This window comes from Elephantulus edwardii, unplaced genomic scaffold (assembly GCF_000299155.1).
Source record: "Elephantulus edwardii isolate Elephantulus edwardi_28Jun2011 unplaced genomic scaffold, EleEdw1.0 scaffold00048, whole genome shotgun sequence".
NCBI classification, from domain to species: Eukaryota; Metazoa; Chordata; class Mammalia; order Macroscelidea; family Macroscelididae; genus Elephantulus; species Elephantulus edwardii.
In genome coordinates this window covers 904,589-916,788 of record NW_006399798.1, presented here as the reverse complement: position 1 = coordinate 916,788, position 12,200 = coordinate 904,589, and the positions used below count along the sequence as shown (strand labels likewise).

The window sequence follows — 12,200 nt, the reverse complement described above, 5'->3', positions numbered from 1 at the left end:
CTGGGGCTGCGTGTGCGCGCGGAGGCCCCGAGCCGGCCGCTCGGGCCGCAGCTCTCGGCGCCGCTAACGCTCTTTCTCCCCCCAGCAGCCAGCCAGCTCTGTGTCAGGGTCGGGGGGTGCAGAGAGTCAGGCCAGAATGAGGGATAGCTCGGCCCCCAGCTCGGCCTCCTCTTCAGTGACAGATCTGTACTGCGCCCCTCCCAGCAGTAGGGCAGACCTCTTCCTGCCGGGCACGGCCGGGGACTTCAGCCTGAGCGCCAGTCTGTCGGCCTGTACGCTGCTTTACGAGGTACCTTCCAAGAGAGGGGCCCGGCGGCCAGAGCCCGGGCCGCCACCGGACGCCAGGGAGCCGAGCGCAGGGGCTGGGGGGTGCCGGCCCGCCGCGCCGGGCCTGGGGTCTCCTGTCTTGTAGGGCCGAAGGCCAGCGTCCACCACAGTGTGCCCCGGGCCATGAGTGTGACTCTCTGGTCCTGTACTGCTGCTTTGGCTGTGGGCACATTCCAGGGTCCCCGCCTGCGCCCAGGACCCGCCTCCTGGGCATCTCTGGCTTTGAGGATGCTGACCGGGAGTGTGCAGGGCAGCCCTGGGCTGTGACTGCCCCTCTAGGGTTGGAATCGGGCCGGGGCTTCACTTGGGCACACTGGAGACTCTTTGGGGGCCTGGGGGATGGGTGAGAGTCTGTGCAGGCCCCTCATCTTGCAGGGGGCGGTGGAGCCCATGCAGATTGATGTGGATCCCCAAGAGGACCCCCAAAATGCACCTGACATCAACTATGTGGTGGAGAACCCCACCCTGGTACGCAGTCGCAGGGCCGGGGTGGGGGGCGTGCAGGTCCTGGGGGTGGACAGTCCTTTGCAGAGGTGCTAGGTCAGCTCTCTGACCCAGACCTACCTGGACAGCCTTCCAGTCCAGCCCTGAGCCCCCTCTGCCTCCTCAGGACCTGGAGCAGTACGCAGCCAGCTACAGTGGCCTGATGCGCATCGAGCGCCTGCAGTTCATTGCTGACCACTGTCCGCCACTGCGGGTAGAGGCCCTAAAGATGGCCCTGTCTTTTGTCCAGAGGACCTTCAATGTGGACATGTACGAGGAGATCCACCGTAAGCTCTCTGAGGCCACGAGGTGAGCAGGTGGTGTGGTCACCCCGCCTGCATACTTGGTTTTGGGCTCCCAGGGACAAGCTTGTGGAAGGGTCCTCTCGCTCAGCCAGCTGTTCATAGAGCTCTTAGGGGCTGAGACTCCAAGGTGCTTGGGACCCGGTGCACACTGGGTGCCTTTTCACTGGGGACAGCCAGGAGTTGCCTGCAGGTGTGACCTCTCAGGGCCAGCTTGTGTCCCATGCCAGCCTTGGGGATGATGGCCATCTTCCCCCAGGGAGCTGCAGCATGCCCCCGATGCCATCCCTGAGAGTGGTGTGGAGCCTCCGCCCCTGGACACGGCCTGGGTGGAGGCCACAAGGAAGAAAGCACTGCTGAAGCTGGAGAAGCTAGACACAGACCTCAAAAACTACAAGGGCAACTCCATCAAGGAGAGCATCAGGTGCCGTCCAGGGTGGGGGCCAGGCAGGACCCATCAAGGAGACAGCCTCAGGTGCCGTCCAGGGTGGGGGCTAGGACCCATCGAGGACGACATCAGGTCCTGTCGAGGGTGGGATCTGGGGGCTGAGGGGAGCAGGTGCATCCAGGGTCTGGGCTCCTGACGCAGTCTGTGCTTGGGGTCTGCAGGCGTGGTCATGATGACCTGGGTGATCACTACCTTGACTGTGGGGATCTGAGCAATGCCCTCAAGTGCTACTCACGTGCCCGTGACTACTGCACCAGCGCCAAGCACGTCATCAACATGTGTCTTAACGTCATCAAGGTGGGCCAAGGCCCAACAGGTGGGTGGTGAGCCACTGGCAAGGTTGCTGGGCTCAGTCTGCCCGCTCTGCCCCGCAGGTCAGCGTCTACTTGCAGAATTGGTCCCATGTGCTGAGCTACGTCAGCAAGGCTGAGTCCACTCCTGAGATCGCCGAGGTAACAGGCCTACGGCTCCCCCTTCCCCTTGCTACCCCCTTCCCTCCTGGAGAGGCTGGGGTGGGTGCTTCATGGCCCCGTCACTTTCCCCTGCAGCAGCGCGGGGAGCGAGACAGCCAGACCCAGGCCATCCTCACCAAGCTCAAGTGTGCTGCAGGTGAGGGACTAGAACAGGCTGGTCACCTGGGATCTATGGCAGGGCCTGCAGTGGTCAACTCCCTGCTTCCCTCGACCACGTAGTGGCACTGTTGTCCCTAATCCCTTGACCCCAAACCCCGTGCTGAGGCACAGATGCTGGAGGGGACAGCCAGGGCCTGTGGCTCCTGCCCGCTCATGGCTCCAGGTCCTGTCTACCCCCAGGACTGGCCGAGCTGGCAGCCCGCAAGTACAAGCAAGCTGCCAAGTGCTTCCTGCTGGCCTCTTTCGACCACTGCGACTTCCCTGAGGTGAGCCTGGCCAGGATTTGTCCTGCAATGGGTTCAGGCTGGGGCGTGCTGTGGACCTTCCCTAGTTGGCACTGAGGGCTTCTCTGACCCCTGCCTGGCTCTGGACTGACCAGTGGCTGGGGTTTTGATCCTTCCTCTTGCCCTCAGCTGCTTTCCCCAAGCAATGTGGCTGTGTATGGGGGCCTGTGTGCCCTGGCCACCTTTGACCGTCAGGAGCTGCAGCGCAATGTCATCTCCAGCAGGTGGGTGGGCTGCGGCCATAGTCCCTCCCCAGCCCTCTTGTCCCCTCCACCTGGGAACCGAAGCCCAGGGGCTCCTCCTGGGCCCAGAGGCAGGCCAGGTGCAGGGGCTGAGCTCTGAGGAGGCTGACACACCCCGCCCCCAGCTCCTTCAAGTTGTTCCTGGAGCTGGAACCCCAGGTCCGAGACATCATCTTCAAGTTCTACGAGTCCAAGTATGCCTCGTGCCTCAAGATGCTGGATGAGATGAAGGTGGGGCGCTTGACTAGCCAGTGGGAGGCCTGTCCTGGGTGACTAGGCAGCCAGGAGGCACCCCTGATAGTTCTTATATACCAGGACAACCTGCTCTTGGACATGTACCTGGCCCCCCATGTCAGGACCCTGTATACCCAGATCCGTAACCGAGCCCTCATCCAGGTAAGCCTGGGGCAAGGTGGGGTGTGGCTCTGGACAGCCCACCGGACAGCTGCTGATGCACCCCTCTCCACCCCATAGTATTTTAGCCCCTATGTGTCTGCTGACATGCGCAAGATGGCCACTGCCTTCAACACCACAGTGGCTGCACTGGAGGACGAGCTGACCCAGCTGATCTTGGAGGGGCTCATCAACGCTAGGATCGACTCGCACAGCAAGGTGGGCACAACCCACACCGGGGGCAGCAGTGGGGGGTGGTCCCAGCTCCACTGAACCCTGCTTCCCTGCAGATTCTGCATGCACGTGATGTGGACCAGCGCAGCACCACCTTCGAGAAATCTCTCTTGATGGGCAAGGAGTTTCAGCGCAGGGCTAAGGCCATGATCCTGCGCGCTGCAGTGCTGCGCAACCAAATCCATGTGAAGGTGGGCGTGCCTGGGGGGACGTGGCCCGCACACCAGGTGGGCACGGGTGGGTGCCTGTGCGCCTGGCTGAGCCTCGCCGCTTCCTCTCCTCAGTCTCCTCCCCGGGAAGGGAGTCAGGGGGAACTGACCCCAGCCAACAGCCAGTCTCGGATGAGCACCAACATGTGATGTGTGACCTGCACGGCCCATCTGCAGTCCTTAGACCTAGCTGCGGGAGGTACCTACTGCCCTGCCCTGCGGGCCCATGGCCTCTGGAGTAACTGGAGTCACTGCATTTCAGCTCATTAAAGGACAGACTGCAAACTGCCTCTGGCTTCGCCTCTTCCTGCTCTGCAGGTGTTCCCCCAGGTTGTCAGTTCAGGCCAGCTCCCGCGTCAGGCCCTCCTCTCCAGGACCAACCTTGAGAGCTGGGTGCATCGGCTGGGAGGTGCTCAAAGAAGGGAGCTTTTGGATTCTGGTCCACAGCCTTGGCCTGCTCTGGGCACTGGCAGGTTTATTGTTCATGTTGAACAGACTGGAATAGCAGGAGAAGGGGGCGGGGGGGGGGGTGCCCCAGGGCAGACAGACCACTACCCTGTCCTGGTTACCGCAGGAGATCCCTGAGTTCAGGTATATGCTCGGCCATGTCCAGGCCCAGCAGCAATCCTGTGTGAGCTCTGCTGGCCTCAGGCCACAGCACTGCCCAAGACTTCAGGGAGGCTGCCTGGCCCACTGGGCCCGGGCAGAGGTGGCTCCTGCAGCCGGGGCTGGTCCCCCTTCCAGGCCTGAGACTTCTCCAGTTTGGTCTTGAACAGCAGCCCATGACCTGGGGTGACAGGGTGGTGAGTCTGTGCCGAGCAAGTATCAGGCTCCACACCCCGCGGAGGGCCCCACCAGACAGGCCTCACCTGGGCAGTCTGCGGACTCCCTGAAGGCTCTCTTCTTGCAGCAGCCCCGGCACAGATTGAACACGCACCTGTTACCCTGGACACAGGAAGGCCAGTGAGCCTGACAGTCCAATGGCTGCCCGCAGGGCCGGGGAGCAGCCGTCCCTGGGGGGGGGGGACACCCTGGAGGTGGGCTGTCCTGGGTGGGCTTGGCGGCACAAGGATATGTGGGAGAGACAGCCAGAACTGACACTCACCTTTGGGTTTCCACATTGGTCACATTTTGCATATTTTGCTGGGAAAAGAAAAAAAGGTGTTTAGGAGAAGAAGGTGTTTAAGTGACCAATGCCGCTGGCAGGAAGGGACCTCAGAGCTGTCTTCAGCCAGGGGTGGTGGCAAGGAGAGGGCATCTCTGACCAGAGAGGGCTGATCCCACACCCCAACCTTGACTCCCAGAGCTGCCAGAGAACTGGGGTTTGGAGGCTCCCACCCAGAGCGGTACACACTAAGACCAACTGTACGTCTCATAGGGGTAGGGGAATCCAGGAATGTCCTGGGCCAGTCCTTTGTGGGAGAGCAGAGCAGCCTACGTTTGAGTGAGGGATCGAAGGTCTTATTGGGGTTCCTCAGCTTCTTCTTCTGCTTGTTCTTGGACAAGACCTCAGGGTGGTCCCCCTCCTCTTCCAGGGCCCGCTTGCTGCGAGCGGGGCTATTCTCCTTGCTGCCCTCCTGTGGCCTAATGGGAGAGGTGTGGGCAGAGCTGAGCACACCTCCTAGTGAGGTCAGGGAGCCCAGAGCTTAGGCCAAGGACCCCCCCCCCCCCCAGATGGAGGCCAAGAGTGCTGTCCTGGGGAGGAAAGGTCTGACACCTCCCTCAAGTTCCCAGGCCCGGGGTGAGGAAGGAGCCAGGCAGTACACCCCAACCTCCCCCATGCACACTACGCAAGGCTCACCCTGGCCGCACATAGGGCTGACAGATCCAGTGGAAGAAAGGCAAGCCCCCTGAGGGCTTCTCTCCCTCTTGTCGGGACATGTCCTCCTGCAAGAGCCCAGAGGTCCTGGTCATTATTAGGACCCAGTCCCCTGAAGCCCCCCACAACTCCCAGCTTGCCTGCTGCCACCTGCCTGACACTGTAGTCTGAGTGCCTGGCTCACAGCGGCTGTGTCCTCCAGGGTCTTTGCCTTGGCCAGGTCCTCCCGGAGGTGCTGATGGACCTGCAGCCTGAGTCAGATGCCGTATCAGGGGGTGCATCTCCTTCCCCTCCCGCCTGCATCACCTGCCTGCCCTCCCACTTCCGGTCTGCACCTCCATCAGGAAGTGCCACCACGTCCATGCTGGGTGGGCTTATGTCACCTGCAGACACCCAAGCTGCCTGGGGAGGTGGGGTCCCCACTCACGTGTGGTGCCACAGTTTGAAGAGATGAGCACGGACGTAAGACAGAGGACACGGGTGCTGTCGCACCAGATCCAAGTACTCCTCAGCGAGCTCCCACACGGCAGGACTGCTGCCCTCGAACAGGGCAGGGTTGTGCAGGTTCCCCTCTGTTGAGGATGAGGGCAGTCTTGGGGCCATGCTCCCTGAATCTGGGGCCCCTGCACAGCCCACCACCACCTGCATTCATGATCTGGCCCTCACCTGCGCTCATGACACCCTGTACGCCTGTGTCCTGCAGGCAGCGTTCCACATCCCGCAGACACTGGATGTTCCCGTTGGCAAACACAGGAATGCTCACGGCCTTCCTGTGCAGGTACAGACTCAGCGAGGAGCAGGGAGTCCCAAGCCTCACCCTGGCAGGGACCCCCCTCAGTCCGAGCAGGACAGCCCCTCCTACTTAGGCCACTCCCTCAAGTCCCCACGAGAGCATTCCTGCCCTGCCCAGGGCTGCACTCACCGCACGGCTCGGATGTGTTCCCAGGATGCAGGGCCGGCCTGGGGCCCCTTCTGCTCCTTGGTGCGTCCATGCACAGTCAGTAGCTGGGACACAGGCTTGGTCAGTGCCCTAGCTCAGCCTGACTCACTCCAACCTCCCGAGGGAGCTACGGCTCCCCTGACCCAGGCAGGGCTGCTCACCCTGCACCCCTGCCCTGCTTACCTGGCAGCCAGCTCTCTCCAGCATCTGCGCATACCTCACTGTCTTGTCAATTTCCGGGAAGACACGGATTTTACACGTTACGGGAACAGAGAGCTTCTCGTGGGCCAGCGTAACTGGGGACAAGGAGCATGCTCTGAGGAACATGGAGGGCACGGCATCCAGAGGTCTTTCCTTCTGCCCCAAATCTACGAGGCCAGCAGCTGGACCATGGGTCCAGGGCAAAGCTGGGGCCCTGCCAATGGCACCCGCTGCCTGACTGAGGGAACGCGACCTCTTCCAGGTCCCAGGGAGAGGTGCTTGGCCCGAGTGTGTGCAGCCCCCACCCTGCTGAACCCCCCGGCCCTGACCAGCACGGCTCACGTGGTAACTCACTCATCCTCTGAAGCAGGTCCCACTCCTCCTGCAAAAAGGCACCATAGTGGCCTGTGGAGGCAAGCACAGTGCGCTGGCCACGGCTCCAGTGGACAGGCTGAGGCCACCACTGCCTTTGTCCCTCTTGAGCTTCCCTGTTGCTCAGTCCACCTAAAAATGGCAGGGTGCTCTGGGTCCAGCACCCCATGGAGTATTCAGGCCCAGGAGCTGGCCACTGCTGGCCCTCTCAAGTGACCTCCTTACAAGGAAGTCTCAGACCCAGTGCCCCAAATGTCAAGGGTTCAGAGATGCTGACAGCCAGGTGTGCAGAGGTGGACGTGAGCTGGCCGGTTCTGGGGCCAGGCATGAGCGCCCACAGCTGGAGAGGGAGGAGACCTGAGCCTCCAGAACGCAGAGTTGAGACTCTCAGGGTGAGGACACTGCACCTACCTCTCCCTGACACAGGCAGATGCCCTAACATCCTGCCTCCTACATCTGCCACATGAGGCCTCCTAGGACAAGTCTGAGGTCAGCACCCACGCCAGTGCTGCTGCTGACCAGGCACTGAGCTGCCACAGGCTGGGCTAGGAAGAAGTTTCTAGAACCCAGTACTAGTCTGTGTGACAAAGGTTCTGTCTGCCCAGCTTCCACAGTCTGTTGAACAGGTACCGCAGAGTGGCTGGACCTGAGTGAGGGCTAGCTCTCTGCAAGTTCTTTATCTGGGAACCTCGTGATGTCCTGAGTGCCCACTGGCCCCACTCCAGGGGTGGGGGTGCGTGACCTCAAGACTTCACACAAGGGTCACCATGACCCAGTGTCACTGGGTGTGAGCTCACCCCTCTTGGCGATCATCTGCGGGCAGCCTAGGTTGAGGTCGATGGCGTCACAGTAATCCTGGGCCAGGAGAGCAGCCTGCACAAATACTTCAGGGTCGTTGGCACAGAACTAAAAAGGGTAAACAGCATAGTGGGCAAGTGTCAGGGCAGGGCTGCAGGGGCCCCTGCTGCGAGGACACAGCCTCCACAGGCTCCAGGCTCACCTGGGAGCCAGCTCTGCTGTCCCCCCCGTCCCCCCACTCCCTGGGTCAGCTCTGGGGTGGTGGGCCTACCTGGACGATGAGGGGCCGGTCCTCGGGGCACACCTCGCAGTACAGGTTCTCCTTGCGGTAATTGGCATCACGCACAAACACCTGGGCGTGCAGCATGGGGGTGTAGCACAGCTGGGCCCCATGCCGGCGACTCAACAACCTCCAGGCCAGCTCGCTCTGGTCCACCATGGGGGCTACCACATGGCGGGCCCCCCTCAGGGTGCAGCTCCAGAACTCAAAGCCCTGCAGTTTGGGCATCGTCCCGGCCCTGCAGGGAAAGAGATGGGACACTCAGCCATGGATGACTCTCTTTTTAATTTTTTTTTTAAAAAGTTGGAACAGAATTGGTTTTCATCGCATGCTTCTAGTCCGGCTTTGGAAGGCCCCTTGTGGCTTCTCCGGCCTTGCTTCTGGGCTGCTGCCATGGCTTTCCAGATCTTTTAGTGCTCTTCAGCTTTTGAGCCTCCTAGCAATCCCGCCCACACAGCACCTCCTTGGTCAGCCAGCAGCAGGGGCCTGTCGGTGGTACAGAGGGGACAGTGTACTTGTCTGTCTTCTCAAGGCGTGCTAGCTGGTCACGCGGTGGTCTCACGGAGGATCTGGCGCTTTCCCGCCCTTGGTTGATGCTCAAGAGCAGACAGCACTGGCGCGCCCTGTCCATTCCATGTTTGCGGATCTGAGCGTCAAGGCAACAACTCATGCTTCCGGGGAGCAGGTGCCCTCAGCGTCAGCCACAACCTCGTTCAGCAAAGGCTCCTGCTTGACTTCCAGCGTCTCCTGGCTAGCCGTTTCCAAAGAGTTTTCACCGCATCTTCAACCTTATCAATTCCAGGGCTGTTCTGCAGTCTTTGAGCCACGTGGCTGGGGGCAGGTTATCATCTGGGCGAGGCTGGTTTCTGGTCAGCAAATCTGCAGGCCGCCTGGAGGAGGCTGCAGCCCCCTTGGTCTGTGAGAAGCCGGGTCCTCCCCCTCCCTGGCATCCTAAAAACTGGGGCCTGGGCTGCAGTGTGGGTCTGATCCAAACCCAGCACCCTGCATGCTGCACAAGGCGAGTGACTTCAGACCCCTTTCTGGGGCCCTTCTGATGTGAAGACACTCAACAGGGGGACCAACAGAGCAACCGCAGCGCGGGGCCAGGCTGCTTGTGACATACGGTCACTCTGAGCCTCAGCGACCTGAGACACAGCACCCGTGCCCGCTGGTGGAAATGCTACTGCGCCACGAGCAGGCGGCATGAGCAAGCGGGGAGAGCCGCTGGGCCAGCCATCCGACCCTCGGGGGCCTCGACAAGCCCCGGAGTTTAGCTGGAGACACAAGGGGCCCCCCACGGCAGGACCACAGGTCAGCTGGTTACGTATCAGCGGCGCATCTGTGGTCACCTGGGTGCTGCCGCACCCCCTCCCTCCTCGGGTGACCAGCGCCAAGGTGAGACAGCACAGGCCTTCCCCCACGCTTTCTGGGGCCACCCTTCCCGGCCAGTGGCTTCACCATGGACGCAACAGGCTGCTAGGCTGCGGGCTAGGCTTCCCGCTGACCGCAACCCTCAATCCTCCCGCACATTACGCTGTCTCATCTGACTGTGGACCGACACCCCCCGGCTGCTCCGGCGTTTGGGGGAGCAGTGGAGCCACACAGCAGTGGCCCACGCTACCGAGACTGCCCATGTCTGAACAGCCTGGTCTCCCCTGACCCCCGGCACCGACGCTGGCACCTGGCCGCTGCCTGCAGCCTCCCTCCGCGAGCTCAAGCCTCCGGCCGCGCCCCGCTGGCCGCCGCCGACCCGGGAAACTGGTGGCACCGGCCTCCCCGCGGAGCCCTCCCGACACGGGGTCCCGTCCTCCCGGCTGGGGCGCCGCTACCTGGGCTCCTCGAACGCTGTGGACCCTCCGCCGGCCAGGTCACTGCCCGCCGCTGCCGCTTCCCGCCGCCCGCGCCGCGCCGAGGCTGCCAGACGTCCACACCGGCCCCATGGCTCCGCGCCGGAAGTCGCTGCCGGAAGTCGTCGCCGGAAGTCGCCGCCGGAAGGGGCTGCGCAGGGCGGTCCGGGTGGCTGGCGGTGCGTCAGCAAATTCGTCCCCGGGAAACCATGCCCGCGCCCGGGATGGTGCGTGGTGCGCGGGGTCGGAGGTCAGAGGTCGGAGGTCAGAGACCTGGGGCCTGGGGCCACGTGCTGATTCCGCGCAGGGTAGACTTGCCCCGTAGGTTTCCAGAGACCATGACTCGTTTCGGAAACACACTGCCTCCTCGTTTCCTTTGACGCTGCTGTTGGGTTCGAACTGCCAACCTGTCAGCAGCCAAATGCTTGAACCTCCCGGATTGCAGTGTCCATAAAGATTGCTGTTGTTGGGTGCTGTGGCGTTCACTGCGATGCACCATGACCCTAAGAACAACAGATCTGAGCCCTGACCGATCCTGCGCCATCCTCACACTTCCTGACACACCAGAGCCCATTGCAGCAGTCACCGAGTCAATCCACCTGATTGAGGCTCTTCCTCTTTTGACATGATGTCCCTTTCCAAAGAATAACCTCTCCTAGCAACGGGCCCAAAGTATGTGAAACGAAGCTTCACTAGCCTTGCCTCCAAGGAGCACTCTGGCTGCACTTTCTCCAAGACGTGTCTGTTAGTTCTCTTGGCCGTCCATGGGGTGTTGAGTACTCTTCTCCAAGACCACAGCTCAAAGGCAGCAGTTCTTCTTCTTTTATCTTTATATATTGTCCAACTGTCAGATGTGCAGCAAGTGACTGAAAGAAAAGGCCAGCTTTGAATCGGATGCACCTTAGTCCTCAAACTTAACATTTTTGCTCCTCAATAATTTGGAGAGGTCCCTGACTACAGACTTTCCCAGTGCAGTATGTCTCCTGTCTTTGGACTGGTGCTAAGCAAGGTATTGATTGTGGATCCAAGTAAGAGGAAGTCATTCTCCATGCATCATGATATTGCCTCTTGGTCCAGTGGTGAGAATTTTTGTTTTCTTGATGTTGAGATGTGATCCGTGTTGAAGGCTGCCGTGTTTAACCTTCTGCAGCAAATGCTTCAAGTCCTCCTCACGTTCAGCAAGCAAGGTTGTGTCATCAGTGTAAGGTAGGTGGTTGATGAGTCTTCCTCCACTCCTGATGCCGCATTCTTCCTCATAGAGTCCAGCGTCCATGCTCCTCCTTCCCACAGGAGTTGCACTGTTTTATGTTGACACCAGTACTGTAAGAGAGTTTTCTAGTGTCTCCACGTTTTTGTCAGCATTTGTTGTTTACTGTCTTGTTAGCCTTTGCTGTGTTGCTGAGGTGAGGTGACATCTTGTTGCTCTGATTTGCATATCTCTGAATGGTTCTTCATGTGTTTATTGGCATCTGAATGTCTTCAGGGACCTGTGTTTTTATGTCCTCTGCCCGTTTTGTATCTTGTTACCTTTTTCAGTGTCATTACTTTGAAAACTTAAAATGGTATCTACGGGACTGGACTTCTGGAGTGAAGGTTTGAGAAGCTTAACAAATCTAAGAAAGCAAGGCTAAAACTGGATAAAATTGCTGACAGCTACAGTTTAAGACTTTGGAAACTAAACAACAACGTACAGCATCTCATTTAAGAAGGCTTTATTTTTATTTATTTTTTTTTAAAACAAACCTTAAAAAACCCAAATACAGCATAAACCCAAGAATCCACCTAGACTCAGTAAGAGTTCAAATATGGGATTCTTTTCTTTTTCTCCTTTAAGGTGTAAACTAGATGCCATTTTGGTGATCTTCTGACCCTACCTGAATCCACCAATGTTCCAGGAAACAGTAAATCATCTGACTAATGTTTACCCCTAAACTGTAAAAGATTTTATGACCTACCCCAGGAGATAGCTGACAGTTAAAACAGGGAGTGCAGAAAAAGAAAAATGAGAAATGGCCCCCTGCCCTTGAAACTGCTGTGACTCCCCCGACTGGCCAAGGTAGAGTGGAGAAATACTCTACTCTTCTCTTTGTGGAAAAAGGAGGAACTGCTGACACGCACCCTTCCTGATTTTAAACCATGCCCTTGACTTGCTCCATTCAGACAACGGCTTATTGGCCTACGTATAGATTCTGTATGAGCAGCCCAGTTAAGTGTTCTGGGGTTTCCATTCTTCTCAGTGTTAGCCATAATTTGTTATGATCCACACAGTCGAGTGCCTTTGCATAGTCAATAAAACACAAATATGGGGAGGGGGGTAGGGAGGAATATGTGCAACAATGAATGAATGGAGACCCAAGTTTTCTGTAAACTTTCATTAAGTTATTAATAA

The 12,200-nt window shown here is 59.3% G+C and overlaps 2 protein-coding genes across 3 annotated transcripts; one reads left to right on the top strand and one right to left on the bottom strand.

The window, feature by feature from the left end:
• The first annotated feature begins 136 nt into the window (after nt 1–136).
• On the top strand, nt 137–3,704 carry GPS1 (G protein pathway suppressor 1). 2 transcript variants are annotated; one of them, XM_006886130.1, is made up of 14 exons: nt 137–289; nt 703–795; nt 938–1,119; nt 1,372–1,536; nt 1,722–1,857; nt 1,935–2,012; nt 2,109–2,169; nt 2,373–2,458; nt 2,606–2,700; nt 2,844–2,949; nt 3,034–3,114; nt 3,193–3,330; nt 3,402–3,536; nt 3,630–3,704. In XM_006886130.1, exons 1-14 carry the CDS (start codon nt 137–139, stop codon nt 3,702–3,704), a joined length of 1,584 nt encoding a protein of 527 aa, XP_006886192.1. The 2 variants fall into 2 exon arrangements, with proteins under 2 accessions (XP_006886192.1, XP_006886193.1); XM_006886131.1 differs by lacking the exon at nt 137–289 and having other exon boundaries at nt 700–795; nt 1,360–1,536.
• A 497-nt stretch (nt 3,705–4,201) lies between these two features.
• On the bottom strand, nt 4,202–8,192 carry DUS1L (dihydrouridine synthase 1-like (S. cerevisiae)). Its single transcript, XM_006886129.1, has 13 exons — nt 7,956–8,192; nt 7,684–7,792; nt 6,869–6,919; nt 6,497–6,609; nt 6,296–6,378; nt 6,040–6,143; nt 5,801–5,945; nt 5,528–5,624; nt 5,356–5,441; nt 4,993–5,138; nt 4,660–4,697; nt 4,424–4,499; nt 4,202–4,341 (listed from the first exon to the last, which is right to left on the bottom strand). The coding sequence occupies exons 1-13, from the start codon at nt 8,190–8,192 to the stop codon at nt 4,202–4,204; spliced, it is 1,425 nt and encodes a 474-aa protein (XP_006886191.1).
• Between the last annotated feature and the right edge of the window lie 4,008 nt (nt 8,193–12,200).